Genomic DNA, 20,738 nt, shown 5'->3' on the forward strand with positions numbered 1-20,738 from the left:
AAGGAGTGGTTACTTTCCCCCCTTGAGCAAGGGGGATGAAATGTGTGGTGTGAGAGTTCATAACAGTACCCAGAGATCGACTAGCTACAATAAGCATCAGCTAGGGCCTAGATGAGCATGAGCTTGCTCGTATGTCGACTGGCTGGCGATTGCGGGTCCAACTCGTGATCAAGCCGTGGTGAATTACACACACACACACACACACACACACACACACACACACACACACACACACACCGTTCCAGTAGCTCAGTGGATAAAGCTCTGCCCTGGCAGGCTGAAGTTCGAGCCTCGTTCAGATCGGGATTTTTCCGCTGACAAGGAGCGGTTAATTACTGTCTCCCCTTGAGCAAGGGTGATGGGGTGTGTGGTGTGTGAAGGTCTCGTCAGTACCTAGCGCATGACTATGAACCTTGCTATTATCGGGAAGGCAGCAAGAGATGAAATATAAAAGTTCCCAGTTAAGTTTCCTGAGTTCTGGAAAGACATAATATTTAGTGTAGAAGAAAGGGAGATATATCAGTGTTGTCAAAGAATAGGGGCCGGGTAGGTGTTTGGGAGGTTATTATAATTGTGTCGAGGTGGCATTGATTTTTTGGAGATAATAAAGGACACCAAGTTCCTTCTGCCCATTCAAAAATGACATCAAGGTCAGAGTTAAGCGTCCTGTAGCGTCCAGCCTTGAGTCATGCTCCCATTGGAAGTGTCTTGTGTTAAATGATGTTGATCGGGTAGTGCAGCGTCGAGTCATCGGCGTAGGGGTGAATATAGTTCAGGCAGTGAACCCAACACTTTGGACCGGAAACTTGCCCCAGCCCTGTCATTAAGCCGCGAATTTTGGAAAATCAACCGCTTTGGTGCGAATCGCCATAACTCCCTTATTTCTGGGCCACAGAAATGTTTTTGGTATCAATCGACGGCAAAATGAAAGGGCTACATTTTGTAGTAAGCGACTGAGCTCAAAAACAGACTCGAAAGGGTAAAAAATCGAATAAATTCGCGAAAAACGGCTCTGAAAAAAAAAATTTTTTTGAGTTCCCAACCTTGAAACCCGCTCATTTTTTGGGAATTTCAAAAAACTTATTTAACAAATACTTTAGCCCTACCAGTGAGCTTTCCAATATGATGCATAACATTTCCCGACTCCCAGTAGTTTCGTCGCTAGAGCTCGAAGTGTAAACCCTTTTGAGAGCGATTTTGACGAAATCCAGACTCTTTGCCGTTTTTGTCTAGTGTGGCATTGTTAATGCCTCTAAAAGGCTGTAATTTGGCATGTAGCCCCTCTTGGCAATGTACTTTGACCAGTTGGAAGGATTTTTTGATAGCTCGATTCCAAGTTTGTCGTCGAGCCGTCACACATACATATATACATTCATATTTGGTATCAAAAGAAAGCAAATTAAATGTATTATTCATAAATGGGAAGAAATAGGGTTGGATACTAAAAAAATAAATAACACGTATAATAAGGCTTAATATAGGTTGATTTATATAGTGAAGTGATTATATATAAAAAAGTAGCTTTTCATATAGATATCTTAAAATGGCCTTAATACAAGATAGTCAACATATTGAAGTGCTCATATAAAAATGTTTATGCAGATGTATTAATTTTTGTGGTGCCAGGAAGTTTTTTCGTCGCGGCGTGAAATGAGTCAGATTCGGCGAATTTTCGTCGCGACTTCTGGTCAACCTCGAGCAAAAACTACTGAAGCTAGGAAGGCGTGCTTGGTGGCAAATTAAAGCTCTATTAATACAGATTAATAATCAGAAAATAGATTGGAAAGCACCAAATAATTTTAAAAAGTTATTAGCAAAATACTAGAACATGTCCAAATCGCGGCAAAAGGCCGACAAGCAGGCTATTTTGTGACGGCTCGACGACAAACTTGGAATCGAGCTTTCAAAATATGCTTCGAGCTGGTCAAACTACATTGCCACGAGGGGTAACATGTCAAAGTAAAGCCTTCTAGAGGCAATAGCAATGCCACACTAGACAAAAACGGCAAAGTGTCTGGAGTTCGTCAAAATCGCTCTCAAAAGGGTTTACGTTTTGAGCTGTAGCGACGAAACTACTGGGATTAGGGAAATGTTATGCATCATATTGGAAAGCACATTGGTACGGCTAAATTATTTGTTTAATAGGTTTTTTTGAAATTCTCAAAAAATGAGTGGGTTTCAACGTTGGGAACTCAAAAACAGTTTTTTTCAGAGCCGTTTTTTGCGAATTTATTCGATTTATTTCGAGTCTGTTTTTGAGCCCGGTCGCTTACTACAAAATATAGCCCTTTCATTTTGCCGTCGATTGATACCAAAAACATTTATGTAGCCCCAGAAATAAGGGAGTTATGGCGATTCGCAAAAAAGCGGTTGATTTTCCAAAATTCGCGGCTTAATGACGAGGGTGCCGCAAAATGAAAAGAGTCCGCCGTCCATTACTTGAGATGTCACTGGTTCAGGCTGTTAGGGAAAGATCATATTGAACAATAGAAGGGTAGTGGGAGATAGAACAGATCGAGCCTTGCATAACACCATGCACTGCTGACAGGATTTGGGGTAGAAGTGACCATCTACTACAGCACAGATCAACACACACACACACACACACACACACACACACACACACACACACACACACACACACACACCTGTCCTCATAAAATTACAGTGATCATTTAAGGCCCTGCTGGGCTATTCACAAAATAGGCTGTGCGCCACTTTGCTGCTACTTTTCTACGGGATCTTTTTTGTCGTGTGAGCACACTTGTATAGATACCTATATAGGGAGTCAATTAACTTTTAATAGAATTATATTAGACCGACTTTCACCCCGCTGCACACACAAGCGGTCACAGCCTTGGTAACTGCACCCTCATAGTAGCAGCACACGTGCACACCCTCGCCTCAGCGCGGCTCTTCAGGGCGTCAGCGTACGAATGATTAGATACATGAAAAGATTTAACTGTGCCTCACGCTGGCCACTCGCGAGCCGCGATGGTAGTGACGCGGCTCGCGGCAGCTAATCACGGCGCTCCCCCCAAGACTGCGCCGCGGCCCCTAGTGTCAGTGCGGGGCAGTGGCGTGAGTACTGAGCAGCGTTTAGGTATATGCAGGGTGCCGGGCAGGGAGTGTAGCACGTTAACCCTTGGGGTCAGCCAGCAGGAGGAACAGTGCCCACCGAACAGAGAGTACCGCAGCGGCTCAACACGTATTGGTAAGATAATACAGAATGAAAGGGGAATTTGAAATTAAGAAAAATCTTAAGTGTGTATTTTTTATTTGTACTTATCTGCTGACCTTGGTATGAGTTTCCAAGCAGATGCCTTTAGCTGTGTCGACCGTGCCAGTGTTGAGGCGTGCGTCAAGCGGCGGCAGCCAGGGCAAGGCTATAGTAATAATAATAATAATAATAATAATAATAATAATAATAATAATAATAATAATAATAATAATAATAATAATAATAATAATAATAATAATAATAATAATAATAATAATAATAATAATAATAATAATAATAATAATAATAATATTAATAATAATAATAATAATAATAATAATAATAATAATAATAATAATAATAATAACAATAATATTAATAATAATAATAATAATAATAATAATAATAATAATAATAATAATAATAATAATAATAATAATAATAATAATAATAATAATAATAATAATAATAAATGGTTTATTCATTTGTAGGCAGCCATAAGGCTGAAAATACACAAAAATACCATACAATGAGTTTCATGTGGTGAGTAATGGGGGAAGTGGGGAAGGGTGATGTGTGTGTGTGTGTGTGTGTGTGTGTGTGTGTGTGTGTGTGTGTGTGTGTGTGTGTGTTGGAGTGGAGGGGTCATGTGATCATGGAGGTGTTAATGACCCTCACAAGTGTCGGTATCGCACTAAGCCGATATCTGTCCGTGCGAGTTTTGACCGGGACGAGAATATTGTGGTGTCTTGTGGGTCTAGTGGGGGGAGGGAGGGCGGGTGGGAGTAGGTCTCTATGACGGGGGTTATGGAGGAGGGACTTGCCGAATTTGGTTAGGTTAGGTTAGGTTAGGCGCACCGTGTGTTAGGGCTGTCCCGAAGCACGTTAGCCGAGTGATAATAATAATAATAATATATAGTGTTGCTGTCTCCAAAGCACAACTCTCGAAAAGTTCATTTGTTCTTGATACAGAAGTACAGAAGTAAAGTATACTTGCCACAACTTATCCAGCATATACATATGTCACCAACAGTGACAAACTAAACGTCTTAAGGACTAGCTCCCTCACCGCACGCTCTAGAGTTCACCGCCTCTGTAACTAAGATAGGTCTTTAATTTAGTTTACATCTGGAGGCATTCAATAGAATATAAATTGTTTCATTAACAGCGGCAGTCTGTTTTACAGCATTTGGAGCCATACAGGAAAACTACTTCATCTCTCTCTCTCTCTCTCTCTCTCTCTCTCTCTCTCTCTCTCTCTCTCTCTCTCTCTCTCTCTCTCTCTCTCTCTCTCTCTCTCTCTCTCTCTCTCTCTCTCTCTCTCTCTCTCTCTCTCTCATGTTCCCACGATTACACAGAACTGCCTCTATGTACTTAAGACTAATTACGTCCCCTAACTTCTCTTCTCTCATCGTCCTCTGCCCAACTCATAATATCTTTTCAATTTCGATGGACTGGTTTTTTTTTTGCCAACATTTGCTTTCAGCTTTGTTAATTCTTATTTACCCTGTTAAATTCCTTCACAATCCTTTTCAGCACCCTCTCACTCTCTGCCAGTAACACTGAATATTACATCTCCAAATAGGTCTGCCAACGACTGTTCCGTGCTTCTCACTCGCAGCATTGGGACTGACTCCCCTACTCAGGCTTTCATCTCCCTCAACAACCATCCTCATAAACATTAAACAGCCTTAATTGGTGACGTAATTAACACACCTCTCACACCCACAACGAAGAGCTTTATAGTTTCACATCAGGTGATATTACTGTTATGAACATTAGAAGGCATAAAAAAGATTCAAAGACATTATATGCAAGAATATAAATACAACAAGTAGGCCTACCTGATAGCAACTGCATGTAGGACGGCTTGCTAGTCTGCCGTAAATCAATTAAGAATGGAATAGACGACTTCAAACCTTTTACCGCGCCAAGATGCATATCAGCTACTATTATCTTGGTTTGCTCTTAAGGTACGAAAAATGATTAGTACCTAAAGGTTAATTGGGCGCATACGCTTTAGCTACGCTTTGCCTCAGTGCTCAACTCGATCCGTTCCATTGGTCTTTGGGCTTGACTATAATGATGTTGAGTAGTACAGAGTAGAGTCATCGGCGTAGGGGTGAACATAAGTCAGTCTGTTATGGAAATATCATATACTGAACAACAGAAAGATAGTGGGAGATAGAACAGAGCCATGCAGAACACCACTGTTGACAGGATTTGGGGTAAGAACCCTGGGACGCAGGGTACGTCAGTGTGCCGTCCATGCAGCAGGTGCCCACAGTTTACCGTCCCTATATATATATATATATATATATATATATATATATATATATATATCTATATATATATATATATATATATATATATATATATATATATATATATATATATAAATATATATATATATATATATATATATATATATATATATATATATATATATATATATATATATATATATATATATATATATATATATATATATATATATATATATATATATATATATATATATATATATATATATATATATATATATATATATATATATATATATATATATATATATAGAGCGAGCCGTCCTGCCAGGGCTCCCCAGCTTCATTCACACTTTCTATTACACTCAAAATCATGCTTAAAATGAGATATGAAACTATAGTACCAAGAATTTCGATATCTTTTGTTTGCACTAAGGCAGTACACGCACACAACCCACGAAGAACAAGAAGAATAAGTTGCAAGGGAAAAGTGGCAGGGCTCCCCTCCTCACTGCCAGTGTATGACAACAGAACGAGGAGAGAAGGGGGCTTGCAGAGTGCAGAGTGCACTGCAGAGTCAGACTTCCAAGGCGACTCAGTACTGTACAACCATGCTCGTAGTTGTCTCTACTTATCTTGTGTTTTTATACTTGGTAATATAGTTTCATATCTCATTTCAAGCATGATGTAGAGTGTAATAGAAAGTGTGAATGAAGCTGGGGAGCCCTGGCAGGATGGCTCGCTCGCCCTGTGTGGCAATACTGCAGCAGAAAATGCATAACTGGCAGCTTAGGCCCGCGAGCCAGGCGGGACCAACATTCCGTAGGAGTGCCACACACAGCTGGGAAGGCGGTGACACCCTTGCCTACTTATCAGAGGCGGGTGTGACTGTTGGTGGCAGCGAGTGTTCTGAGTGCTAATTGGTTTACGGGTAGAGAAACTCATATCCGCCAGGGTTACTTTATTTGGACAAACATACAAAGGTCATTAGGACAAGCACAGCACATAGAATAGGTGTTTGTGTGTGTATGCGTGTGTGTGAATGTTGTCAAGCGTGGATAACATTTACGTGATGGTGTGTGTGTGTGGAACAATGTGTAGAAGTGGACAACAAGAGGACATGGACGGACAGTCAGAGATAAACGAGTAACAAGAAGAGTTAACAATGAAGATACACAAGACGCGGACAACAGGGCACGCGACGAGAAACACGAACAATTGGATGGCGCTCAAAACACTCGCTACCACCAACAATTGGTGACCCCGGAGTGACAAGGACAAGGGTAGACGAAAACATTTCACATGAATACACTTATTAAGTCTATGCTTGCAGCGTCACGCTGTCACTGCTCCTTAGTGTGTGGCAGCTAGAGATTACTATTATCTTATGTCCTTGGTCTTTTGTCCTTTCTCTCATCATGTTCTGCTGTGTCATGGTGAGGCCCCAACCCTGGCACTGTTTGACACCTCTTGCTTTAAAAGGTTGGCATCCTGATACTGTTGGTCATGGCCGCACATTTCGTTTTGTCGTCCACAACCCCCGCAGCGCCTCATCTCATCGGGAAAATTTCTCTGTCTTGTTAATCACATGTAGCAGACAAGTGAAGTAAGTGATCTTGATGCAATCGATGACACTCCAGCAATGCCTCGTGACTCTCCATTGTCTTCCTTTGCAGAGTGCCTTGAGGAGGTGCGGGCGTGACCTTCTGTTCTGTTGTGGACTTTTCTCCCTGACACCATGTTAAGGTAAAGCTGTTGTTTACAAGCTTGTGTTTCATGTTCTTGTATGGTATATTTTTTTTATTAAATTGGCATGTTTGGGATTTATATAAGAAGGTGTGAGGGTTTTTTGTATACATAAACATTACTGAAAAAATTGCTTGAACATTTATCAAAACAGTTGACTTTCACCCAATCATGAACTAACAATGTGCATGTGCCACTTCTCTCAAAACTTGTGGATGGATAGTTGAAATGACACAACTGGGTTTTTTTTATACTACTACTACTACTAGCTACTACTATTACTACTGCTACTACTCCTACTTTCTGTTTACATACTCATAACAGAAAGCACTAACTATTTAATGTCAGCTGATGTTCAGATGTAAATTCACTTCAGTTTTTTTATTTGATTCCATAACGGAGTATTATTTCAGTGCGTGTCATGCAGCCTTGTCTCCTGCGTCACAAACCACCATCACAGTTGCTCCTTTCTAAGTATTACTCATGTGTATCTTCTGACACATCTCTCTCAGTCTCTGCTTTATTGGGGCAGGGTGTTGCAGGCATTTTAGATTTTGTAGTTTACTGTGCTCATGACCCGCCTGAAATTGGCACTATCATCCTGCAAATGACAGCACCTCCCTTTCCTGTCCCCCGCAGCCAAGGCAACATAAGTTCTGCAGGGAATTGTGAGCGCCGCAACGCCATCCCTGTCATCTACACCAGCGGAACATACTACGAAGTGGGCTTTGATGTGGTGAGTGGCATCCAGGCACTGGTAGCTGTGTGGCTCTAGTGTTGACCCTTTGGGGAGTGCCAGCAGAGAGGCAGGCCATTTGTCCCTTATACTGGTAAACTCGGCAATCTCTGTTCCTTGTCTCTCTTTCCTCCTTTCTTGAGCTTGAATTCAAAAGAGGAATATCAAAACAGCTTTCAAACCAAGATTATTGTTCTTTGTCTTGTGGCATCTTCCTCTACCTACTTGTTATAGGGGCAGCAAGTTGTGGGCATTTACAAGTAATATTGTTGCACCCTTGGCTGCCCCCCATGCGTTGAAGAAAGTTAAAGGATTACCTCCTGGGCAGGCTCCGTCCTCCCCGCCTGAATGACCCACCTCCCGCCACCCTTGTGCTCGGCTCCTCCACAGGGACGCACCTTCCGGGGCCTCATCCAGGATTATCTGGCGTCGTCCGTGTGGCTCCGGGAAACACTTCTTCCAGCTTATGAGACAGAGGCTGGGCGGGCCGCCTATGACGAAACCCTTCCAGTCTTGAAGGAGAACTTTCCACAGTACCTCAGGGAACTGCAGGGCACGGCAGATGGGGCTCAAGTTCCCTTCCTCCACGTAAGTGTTGCTGCAGCATTCTGGCTGGGGAAGCCATCCGCAGCACAGTCCTCCTTCACTAGTCTGGCTGTGCCCCATCCATAAGTCTCCTTGACCTCTTAACCTGTAACTGCATGTCTCCACCCCTGCCATAGCCCCGCTGCGCTCGACTTTTTACTCTAGCTCATCGCTATGCTGTCCAAATCCCTTATGCAAGAGTTGACCAGCAGCTTCATTCTTTCACTCCTTTCAGTGGTAAACTCTGGAACAGCTGTATTCTCTCCTGCCTACGAGTTGAACTTTGTCAAGAGGGGAGTATCAAGACACCCTTCCATCTGAAATTGACCTCTCCTCTGGCCACTCATCTCTACATTCTTTTGCAGGAGCAGCGCATAGCGACCTTTTTTGTTTTTCTTTAAGTTTGCCCTTGAGCTGCTTCCTTTACAGTAATAAACAAAATTCTCATGCTGTTTGGGAGCCTGACCCCAGGGCTATGTTTGTGTCTCCAGCAAATACTTATACTGTTTGGGAGCCTCAGCCCACTGTGGTGTTTGTGAGGCTGCACCACAGCACCCCGCAGCCACAGAATGGGAGAGTGTGGCCACCTTCATCAGAGGCGCCACATTGTTACCAAAGGAGCCACATGAAATACAAAGTGATGCCGATACAGCAGTTTCTTTTGAGCTCTAGGTACTACTTCTTCAAGACTGTGATGACACCTAGAGCACAGTAAAGGGCAATATTGTATCACTGTGTATTTGAATTTCACATGGCTTTTGTGATAGCATGGCGCCTGTGATGAAGATGGACACTCTCTCCTCTTCTATGGCTCTGCAGCGGCTCCGAGTGAAGTCTTGCCTGTCCCCAGCTGGTCCTCCTGCACATGGACAGGATCATGACTATGGCGGGCCAGGCGGAGCAGCAGCCATGCAGCAGTGACCTCAACGGCTGTTCCGACCTCAGCATCAACAGGGAAGACCAGGTGAGTTAACTGAAACATTACACTGGGTTAAAAAGTGTAAGTTGTCTAAGTTTTTTTCAACTGATTTAGGACAAATTTGCCCCGCTGAATCCGAAAATGACATCAGTTTCTTTTGATCAGGTCAGGTCTTTGTGCTAAGTCGATTTTTAAGAAAATCCTATCTTATAACTAAATTGATTACATTTCTGTGACATTTTCGGTTGATTTTTGTTAATATTTTTCATCTGAAATAGGCTTTTAAGGTAAAAAAAAACACGATTCATTAATTAAATGTTACAAAAATTGAAGTGTATATTGAATAGTAGACATTGCTTAAGGTAAGTACATGTAAATTAGATATTAGGTCATCATTGTTCAAAATTCAGGGCATGAACTTAAGTTTCTTTGAACTCCTAGAATGCTCAGCGGTAGGGATGTCTCTCCACAGAGTCCAACAGTAATCAGCCATCATGACTGCATCCCAGCGTCCCTGATACCTGGTCTCCATCTCTTTCATGTCCTGATGGAATCTCTCCCCCTGCTCGTCGCTCATTGATCCCAGATTCTCAGGAAACCGATCCATATGTGAGAATAAGTAATGCATTTTGATGCTCATGTTGCATCCGAGGTTTCTGAAAGCAGTCAGCATATTGGTGACAAGTTCTGCGTGGTTCCTGGCCTTCTTGTTGCCAATAAAGTTCTTCATGACAAGAACAAAAGCCTTCCACGCTTCCAGTTCCACTTCGTTCATTGAGTTTTCAAACTCTGGATCTCTGATGAGCTGACGGAGTTGAGGACCGTCAAAGATGCCAGCTTTCAACTTCTCCATGGCTAATCCTTGAAAAGCGTGGCACAAGTAAGTGAAGCAGCCACCATCCTTGTGCAGAGCTTTGGTGAACTGTTTGATCAAGCCGAGCTTGATGTGCTGCGGTGGGAAGAGTATCCCGTCTCTGTCCACCAGAGGGTTGTTTATGACGTTCCTTACTCTGCATGGCACCAATTACTCCCGTACAGGCCTGTCCTTCTTCGTGTAGTGCTGAGCTTTGTCCCTACTGTCCCACATGCACAGAAAGCACGGGTACTTGGTGACCCCAAACTGTTGTCCCAACAAAAAGTTCACCTTCTTCAGGTCAACACAAATGAACCACTCATGCTTATCATAACGAGCTTTCTCCAGCACGTACTTCACCGCTTCATACTTCTCCTTCAGTGTAGTCAAGTGAGCGAGGGGTACAGAGGCAAACTGGTTGCCGTTGTGCAGCAGAACACATTTCAGCAATCGCTTGCTGCTGTCAGAGAACAGTCTCCAATCTTCGCGTTGGTACTGTGCCACTCCTAACTTGTGCAGAAGCTGCGCAATATCTATACAGTACACCAAGTCCTTCTCTTCAGAAAAAAATGAGGGTACTCGATGTCTGTTGCGGTAGAAAGTGATGCGAGCATTGTCAGAGAGGAATTTTCTTTCCTTCAATCTGGATGCCAACAGTTCGGCAGAGGGCTTTGACAAGCCGAGATCGCGAACTAGATCATTTAGCTCCTTTTGGGATGAAGGATGTGGTGCATCACCGTCATGTAAATAGAAAATACCCGTACGTGTAAAAACAAATGTAAAAAACATCATGTGGCGATAGATTAAAAAAGTTGACCTGATTGAGTAAAAACAGTGTAAATTTTGAATTCAGCACATCAAAATTGTCCTAAATCAGCTAAAAAAAACTTAGACGATAAATTTGTTGTTGGCCAGTGTTATTTTCAATGAGAATGTTCATCCAAATTACATTCTTCACAAAATCACAGTAATCTGATTTTTTGAAGGCAGAATATTATAATGTGAAAATAGTAATTTCTGCTGCTCCTACTACTACTACTACTACTACTACTACTACTACTACTACTACTACTACTACTACTACTACTACTACTACTACTACTACTAGTACTACTACTACTACTACTACTACTACTACTACTACTACTACTACTACTACTACTACTACTACTACTAGTACTACTACTACTACTATTAATACTACTACTACAACTACTTCCACTACTACATAAATGATACCTCCACCCATGTTTATTTTCCCGACACATAATCATGGAGGGCTCCATAGCTTGGAGGTCATTAGCCCCAACTCTGTTCGCTAATGACTGTGGCATCCAACCATATCACTAATACTACCTGACACTAAATCACCTATCATCTATTACGTCTAGATCACCCTTTCCTTCCCTACTCAAGTCACTCCCGACCCACCCTAATGTCACTCTCCACCACTGTGGCTTCATAGTCCATATTGGAGATGGTGGTGGCTTTTGGGCCAGAGTGTCTGGTGCCCCTGAGACATAGGATGGCCGACCTGAGCAGGGAGAACGAGAGGCGACACCTCATCCAGGCGACAACGTGGCTCCTTGGCTGATGCTTCTTTTCTGAGATTAGTTCCGCGAGGCGTGCGTAGAAGCATTGGGCCCTGGGACCCATCCCGCCGGATGTGGTGAAGACGAGGGGGGTGAAGCTGCCCTGATCCACATGTTGGATTCTTTCACCGTATGCCCTTGTCTTCTCCTGCTCGTTCCTGTGGTGGGCGGCTTGCGGGGGCAGCTCACGGTGACAGGCAGCCATCGGGTCGAATATGCGGATGCACAGAGATCAGGCAGTCCCTCAATCGGCCAGCCATATCTCAGAGCAATGGCGTCGACAAATTCTTGTTTGTTGAGGCTGAAGCCCTTTGCTCTGATTGGTAATGACGTTAGCCAGTTAGAGGCGCCTGCCTCCTGTGCTGTGTGTATTTTTCTACCCATTTCTGTGGACAGGTGGTGTGTAAGACGGTCCAGCTCGTCTTTTTGGGCCTGTTGCCTTTCTTCTGAGATTTTTCTTTTAATATCTCTTATTTCTGTTTGGTCTATCTCGCCCTCTGCCTCCTGAGCGATGATCCTGTTGATGAGTGACCTGGTAAGGCTGATGGAGTTTTGGTTCTCCTTATCTGCCAGCTTCTCAGGGTTGGTGATCCCCATCCCTACCTACTACTACTACTACTACTACTACTACTACTACTGCTACTGCTACTACTACTACTACTACTACTTCTTCTACTACTACTACTACTACTACTACTTAGGCACTCCGGTGAGCATGGTATATTTTCTCATATCCTTTCACAAAGCAATTCATTGGCCCCACCCGCCAATGACTGTGGCCGACAACCATCTTTATTTAATATTACAAACTTTACTAAACATTTTATTTTTGCTAACAGAGCTTGTGGTTGATAAGACTATCAACCACCGTCGCCTCAAAGTCCAGGTCATCAATGAGGGTGGTTTTGGGTGCAGGTGACCTGGTTCCTCTAAGGCAGACCAAGGCTGACCTCAGGAGGGAGAAGTACAGCCTGCATCTCATCCAGGCGACCACACTGCTTCTTGGCTGTTATCCTTTCTTATCCGCCAGTGTTTCGGCGAGTCTTGCGTCTCAGTCCATTCAGGTCACTAGTACTACTAGTTCTACTACTACTACTACTACTACTACTACTACTACTACTACTACTACTACTACTACTACTACTACTACTACTACTACTACGACTACTATTACTACTCCTACACCCACCACATTTACTACTACTACTACTACTATTAGTACTACTACTACTACTACTACTACTACTACTACTACTACTACTACTACTACTATTACTACTACTACTATTACTACTACTACTACTACTACTACTACTACTACTACTACTACTACTACTACTACTACTACTACTACTACTACTACTACACCCACTACTACCAACACTGCTACTTTTACAATTACTACTACTACAACTATTCATCCTCCTCCTCCTCCTCCTTCCACTACTACTTCTACTACTACTACTACTAATAATAATAATAATAATAATAATAATAATAATAATAATAATAATAATAATAATAATAATAGTAATGATGATGATGATGATAATAATACTTTTCTTGTGGCATGAGTCTGATGCCCACTCCACCCCCTCATACCCTTGACTGGGCCACTGAGTCTCACATGTGTAGTGACACACACAACACCCTTCTCCAGGTGTTGCTGGGCCACACAGAGGACACATTCGAGGAGATGATGAACTACCTCTACCTCGTGTCCGCCACCATCAGCGAGGAGGCGCCGGAGGGGAGGTTGGGCACGCGGACAGAGAGCTTCACGGCACTCTGCTACCCCGGACACCTGCCGGGCTTCTGCCTCGGCTACAACCGCCACGGCTTGGTCTCCGCCATCAATGTTATCGTCCCTCTGAAGGTCTTCCCCGCCAGGACCCGTGAGTGTGGCTGCCTGGGCACATGTTTCTCCATTGTTACTGGTTTGAGCGCAGCTCCCAGCCTGGCAGAGCCGCACAGTCTTGGCCGCCAAGCTGAGGGATTCTTTTTCTTCAAGTTGTGGTTTCCCACAACTCGGCTTTTACGGTACCCATGAAGTTATAGTAAAGTTTGGTGAAAAGTAAGGATAAAATGAGTTAACCGTCAACTTCATTGTCTGGTCCCATTCACCGTGGCTCAGCCTCCTCTGTGTGGCCTTCCAGGGACCCAAGCACTTTCAAGGGGAAGCCTCAACACATCCCCCAAACTAAGCTGACATTATTTTTCTGACGTTTTTATCCCGTGATGAGATAAGTAACACTGCATAAATCAGTGGTGAGAGTGTGTGCTCCTGGCAGTAACCTTCCCCCCTTGGCCAGCGCGTCATTTCCTGTGCCGGGCGCTGCTGAGCGCCACGTCCGTGGAGGCGGCGCACGACATCCTGAGGGACCGCGGGACTGGAGGAGCCGACGGCTTTGGCGTCAACATGATCTTCATGAGGCCGGATGGTGGTCACGTCTTCCAGAACGTGGAGGTGGGGACGGCCGGGGCTGGGGATGAGAACCCGCTGTCCATTGTGACGCTGAGTGTCGGCGAACACTACTTCCACGCCAACAGGTGAGCCGCGCCTCTTTGCCACACTTAAGTTATCCCATTAATCATAGTTTTTTTTCTGTGGGAAGCCCAGAGGCTGGAGTTAATCTCTTGAATCATGGATTGGAACTGTGTGATGTCCTCGTCTTATACGTGGGACGACCGTGTACTCTAAGTGGACTGTGGGCCGTAGTGTCTGGTGATGGAGCAGGGAAGAACTGCCTCTCCTGGCCAGCACACTTGCCTGCTGCTGCAAGGAGAGGACAAGCTGCATGCATGCCTTCCTTTCCTCTACAGCTCAACACTTTTGTCTTCAATAGATTCATTTCTGTGTCCTAGCTGTGATTAGAGTGTCCTCAAACTTTGTCTTCTCCCTAGTCCATGGTGCGCACTTCTTGCCTACATTTTATACTCAACATCTCTCTCTCTCAATTCCACTGGTGCACGTCCCAGCTTTTATCTGCGTCTTTTGTGAGGCGGCCACGTCTTCATTGGCACCCAAACGACACCAACAAGAATAAAGTCAAGGGATAGGGTCTTGGTTGTTCTGGGTTCTGTGAGAGGCACCAAGTGTCTGAGCCAGGGCTACCAGGCAACAAGCACACACCTTTATCTTCTAGGAGGGGAGAAGGGTGAGCTCGTGATATTACTGTGTTTATCAAGTGCCTATCCCCGTTTTTCTTTTTTTGATTTTATGAGGCATTGTTTACTCTATCTGTGTGTTCCTCTGTTGTCTCAAAGGTTTAATTTTTGATCATCGTTTGTTGTCCTACCTAAGCCCAACTACGAATCTGCTGGCCTGGGTTTGAATCCTGGTCTGGGCAGTCGGCATGCAGCCCACCCAGCTGTTCATCCTTCCTCTTGGGCTAGCCGATAAATAGTTATCTGGGGAAACCTGAGGAAGGTAAACTGTGATAACCCAGAAGTTGCACTGGCCCTGCGTCCTGGGGTGATGGGTTCACACCCACCACAGCCTCAAGGGTCAGTGGTACGGAGATGATCACCGAGGCCACGTGCAACTATAGTGTATGTTCCAAACTTTTACTCAACGTACCTTACCAAATGATTATTGAACATTAAAGATTATGAACTATATTCTTGTGTAACTGTTTCCTGCTTGGCGTGGCGCAGGTACCTTCACCTGACAGGCATCCCGGAGAAGAGTGGTCCTCCCCAGGCCAGCAGCGAGCACCGAGAGGTCCGCGCAAGCCAGTTCCCGGCCCCCAAGAAGCTGGCGGATCTGCTGGAGGTGCTCTCAGACACCAAAGACCCTGTGTTCCCCATCTTCAATGAGAAACCCCAAGTGATCCCCAGCTCGACCCTGGCCCTTGGTTAGTACACTGAGAGAGAGAGAGAGAGAGAGAGAGAGAGAAAGTTAGGTCAGGTTAGGTTGGCTTTATTACCTCCGCCAACGAAGTTGGGAGGTTATATATTCGGTCCGGTGAGGGTTTTTTTTTTTTTGTTTGTTTGTTTGTGAGCAGTCTCCTGTACACACTTTTTGCGGATATCTCAACCAATTTTTTCAGGGAAGCTCCGTGTCCATCCAGAATAGAACCCATTAATTTTTTTATGTCAAACGTCAAAGGTCAAGGTCAAGGTCGCACAAAACGTCTGATTGGCCCTAACTTCGGTTCTCGTTATCGTAGAGACTTTAGACTTGGTTCATATTTTAGCTCATGGAAAGATGCACCTTGACCTTGACCTTTGACCTTGACCTCGAAAAGTTCGCCCAAGGTCAAAGTTTCCAAAAAAATTGAATTTCATCAAATTTCAAAACAAATGCTTCCATATTATGATGCGTGTCCATCCATAATAGAACCCATTATTTTTTTTTATGTCAAAGGTCAATGGTCAGGGTCGCAGAAAACGTTTGATTGGCAATAATTTCGGTTCTCGTCATCGTAGAGATTTCAGACTTGGTTAATATTTTAGCTCATGGAAAGAACGCACCTTGCATGGCCTTGACCTTGACCTTTGACCTTGACCTCGAAAAGCTCGCCCAAGGTCAGTTTCCAAAAAAATAGAATTTCATCAAATTTCAAAACAAATCCTTCCATATGATACACATTGCATGGCCTTGACCTTTGACCTTGACCTCGAAAAGTTCGCCCAAGGTCGAAGTTTTAAAAAAATAGAATTTCATGAAATTTCGAAACAAATGCTTTCATATGATGCATAGGATCACAGTTGATGGCCATAACAATTTTCAGGACGATCTTTGGCAGAGGTGCGCACTCTCAGAGAGCTATGCGTCTAGTTTAGATTAGGTTGGGTTTTGAATAACTTCCCTCTGTGAGATAAAAAATGGATATTGAAGAGTCCCTCCAGCTAAGTACTGGCCAGGACCACACAGCTCTGACAGGGTTACAAGACAGTGCTGCCTTGCTCACCAACAAGCCACTGTGAGGTCAGCTGCAAGCCAAACACCGCACCCCTGCCAGCCCCGCCCTGAGAAGACTTCATCTGTCATCACTGTTCTCATCTCTCACTTGTATATGTAATTTTTTATCCAGCTCAGTGTGTTTTCATTGTGAGGTGCTGCTGTCAACCTGTTGATGGTCACTTTGCAGGTGTGTTTGATTTGGTCAAGAAGACGTTGGCCGTGTGGATGAAGAACCCTCAGAAGGTTGGGCCCGTCATGGAGATTCCCCTACACTTCAACTGGACCACCTGAGCTCAGCTACCTCACGTGTACAGGGGCCGCCATTCCTCTAATATAGACTGAAAAACACAGCAGATAACAATTTGACGAACAGCAAAACATAAATTTCCATAAGAATGTTATATTACAGGGTTTGACTCAGAGCTGAAGTGTATTTCAGAGACACCAACTTTTCATTTATGGGTCAGGTCATATATATATATATATATATATATATATATATATATATATATATATATATATATATATATATATATATATATATATATATATATATATATATATATATATAGATATATATAATGTCAGTCTATTCCCATGTATTAATCCGGACCCAGCTCACTCCGCATCCAATTTCAAAGAGCCATTTTTTCAAAGATAATATATATGTAATTCCAGTCTGTCTCCACGTATCAACCTTACCAGCCACACTCAGTTAATTTCTGCACCTGTATTACGTTTAGGAGAGCCAGATTTTAAAGGAAGACCTGCATACATAACGTCGGTCTGCCTCAGTTCAGTAAACCACCACAAATGTAAAACAAGTATATAAACGGGCATCGTATTGTTCCGCGCCCAGTTAACGTCGTCTCCAGTTCCGAAGAGTCACAATTTTTAGGTAAAATAAATCTACACGTCAGGCAATTTTGTCTCCATGTACCAACCACCTATACCAGAGGGACGGGGTTCACCTTTCATGGGAGGGGGTACAGATCTTGTCTGATGTCCTTCAACGTGGATTGGGGGCCCTGCAGGGTTTTATAGGGTAAGTAAGAAGGGGCCTAAGATGGCAATACCAAGTGGGAGCACTAAATGTAGTAATAATAATAGCGGCTGCAGGGTAAGGCAAGATGTAGGTCTAAATGTGTACTATACAAACAGTAGAAGTATTAGGAATAAGATATTTTTATTGAGGGGAAAGGCGTGCGTAGAGAAATTTGATATGATAGCGATCACAGAGTCATGGATAAACACTGCAGACAGACACTTTCTCCCAGAATTAGAGATTGAAGGGTATAAGTTATTCCACCAAGATCGAATAGGCAGGAAGGTGGGTGGGGTCGCGCTCTTCGTCAGGGACAATCTTAAGTGTGTCATTAACAACTCAGTCAAGGAAGATAGCAATACAGAATCCCTCTGGGTAGAAACAATAGGTAGGAAGGAGAAGATTGTCATCGGAGTACTTTACAGACCGCCCAACCTTACCAGGGACAGTAGCCAATCCCTTTTACAAGAAATTAGTAGGGCGTTAAGATATTGGAATGTGTGTTTAATTGGGGATTTCAATTATAGGAACATAGAGTGGGATACTTTATCCGGAGACCAAGAGGCACAGGATTTGTTAGATGTGATACAGGATAGTTTCCTTAAGCAGTTAATTAGAACACCAACGAGGGAAGAAAATATTTTGGATTTGTTGTTAACTAATAGAGAGGACATAATAAGCAACATTGAGGTTGGGGATTCATTAGGTAACAGTGATCATAAGGAAATTAGATTTAATATTAAATGGGAGGATAGAGTCAGCAGTAACAACACATTAATACCTGACTTCAGGAAGGCAGACTATGAGGGGTTAAGAAATCAGCTGCAGAGGCTTAGGGGAGTGAGATCAGAAGTAGGTCAGGACCCAGAGCAGGGAGGGGCGTTAATCTCTGGTGAGGTCACTAGTCAGGTCAGTAGCTTGGAGGGTGAGTACAATAGTCTGGTCAGGGAGATTAAATTAGGACAGAAACAGTTTATACCTCACAGGGAAGTCAGGTCAACAGGTAATTACCTGCGATGGATGACAGAAAGGCTAAAAACTGAAACAGGAAGGAAAAGAAGACTATATGTTAGAATTAAAAGGGGGGAAACTCACCTAAGGGATAGTTACAACGATTTAGCTAGAGCAGTAAAGAAGAACACATGTATGGCAAAACGTAATTATGAGATTAGAATTGCCAGGGAAGCAAGGACCAATCCAAAGGGCTTCTTTCAGCTTTATAAGACCAAGGTTAGGGATAAGATAGGGCCGCTTAAGTCAGGAGAATGACTGCTTGATAGAAATGAGGAAATGAGCGAGGCGTTAAATAGATATTTCTTAACTGTATTTACCAAAGAAAGATTAGAAGATATACCTCAGGGAGAACAGATCTACAGAGGAGAAGAGGTAGAAGAATTAACCGACATCAACATAAGTAGGGAGCTCGTGATTAGACAGATAGATAGACTTAAAGTCACTAAGGCCCCAGGGCCAGATGAGCTTTTCCCCAGGGTAACAAAGGAATGTGAAACTGAAATAAGTGGGCAGTTAACAGAAGTATTTAGGAAGTCACTAGACACAGGGGTGGTGTCTGTTTCATGGAGGCAGGCACACGTTATTCTGATATTTAAGAAGGGTGACAAATCTTCTATGGAGAACTATAGGCCGATTAGTTTGACGTCAGTTATAGGTAAAATGATTGAGTCAATAATAGCTGATAGTATTAGGGACCATATTGACAGACATAATTTAATTCACGACTCAGAGCATGGGTTTATTAAAGGAAAGTCGTTCCTCACTAATCTTTTATCCTTTTACAATTGAGTATACGAGGCAGCTGACAATGATGAGAGCTATGATGTGGTTTATTTTGATTTTAGTAAGGCCTTCGATAAGGTACCTCACCGGAGACTGTTAAATAAAGTCAGGGCTCATGGGATAAGAGGGATGGTATTTGATTGGATTAAGGCGTGGATTAGCGACAGGAAACAGAGGGTTACCATTAACGGTAAAAATCTGAATGGGGTAATGTTACCAGTGGGGTTCCTCAAGGTTCAGTTTTAGGCCCGCTTTTATTCATTATCTACATCAATGACATAGACAATGGGATAACTAGTGACATAGATAAATTTGCAGATGACACCAAAATAGGACGAACTATTAGGACAGGGGAGGATGTTAGAGCACTGCAGGAGGATCTCAACAAACTGTCAGCCTGGTCAGAGAAATGGCAGATGAATTTTAACATCACCAAGTGTAGCGTACTTAGTGTAGGAACACGCAACCCATTACACGGGTATAGTTTAGACTCCACAGCGATAGACAGGTCTGAGTGTGAAAGGGGTTTGGGAGTGTTAGTGAACTCTGACCTAAAACTAAGGAAGCAATGTATTAGTGCGAGGAATAGGGCTAACAGGGTATTAGGCTTTATTAACAGGACGGTAACCAACAGGAGTGCAGAGGTCATCCTCAGACTCTATTTAGCGTTAGTTAGGCCACACTTAGATTATGCTGTCCAGTTTTGGTGCCCACACTACAGAATGGACATCAACTTGCTAGAATCAGTTCAGAGGAGGATGACCAAGATGATTCAGGGCCTGAGGAACCTCCCATATCAAAATAGGCTGAAACATCTAAAGTTACATTCACTAGAAAGACGAAGAGTGCGGGGAGATCTGATAGAGGTATTCAAATGGGTCAAGGGTTACAACAAAGGCGATATAAGTAAAGTACTGAGAATTAGCCAGCAGGATAGAACTCCCAGTAATGGATTTAAATTAGAAAAGTATAGATTTAGGAGAGATATAGGCAAGCATTGGTTTAGTAATAGGGTGGTGGGGGAATGGAATAGATTCAGCAATCACATAGTTAGTGCAGGGACGATAGCTTG

At 43.3% G+C, this 20,738-nt stretch overlaps 1 protein-coding gene across 2 annotated transcripts; it reads left to right on the forward strand.

The window, feature by feature from the left end:
- Positions 1-3,028: 3,028 nt before the first annotated feature.
- Positions 3,029-17,240, forward strand: LOC127001119 (uncharacterized). 2 transcript variants are annotated; one of them, XM_050865298.1, is made up of 9 exons: positions 3,029-3,214; positions 7,161-7,230; positions 7,870-7,966; positions 8,357-8,554; positions 9,402-9,515; positions 13,576-13,810; positions 14,228-14,465; positions 15,573-15,772; positions 17,012-17,240. In XM_050865298.1, exons 2-9 carry the CDS (start codon positions 7,223-7,225, stop codon positions 17,113-17,115), a joined length of 1,194 nt encoding a protein of 397 aa, XP_050721255.1. In that variant the 5' UTR covers positions 3,029-3,214; positions 7,161-7,222; the 3' UTR covers positions 17,116-17,240. The 2 variants fall into 2 exon arrangements, with proteins under 2 accessions (XP_050721255.1, XP_050721256.1); XM_050865299.1 differs by lacking the exon at positions 9,402-9,515 and having other exon boundaries at positions 3,032-3,214; positions 17,012-17,233.
- Positions 17,241-20,738: the final 3,498 nt, after the last annotated feature.

This window comes from Eriocheir sinensis, chromosome 20 (genome assembly GCF_024679095.1).
Source record: "Eriocheir sinensis breed Jianghai 21 chromosome 20, ASM2467909v1, whole genome shotgun sequence".
In the NCBI taxonomy this organism is placed as follows: Eukaryota; Metazoa; Arthropoda; class Malacostraca; order Decapoda; family Varunidae; genus Eriocheir; species Eriocheir sinensis.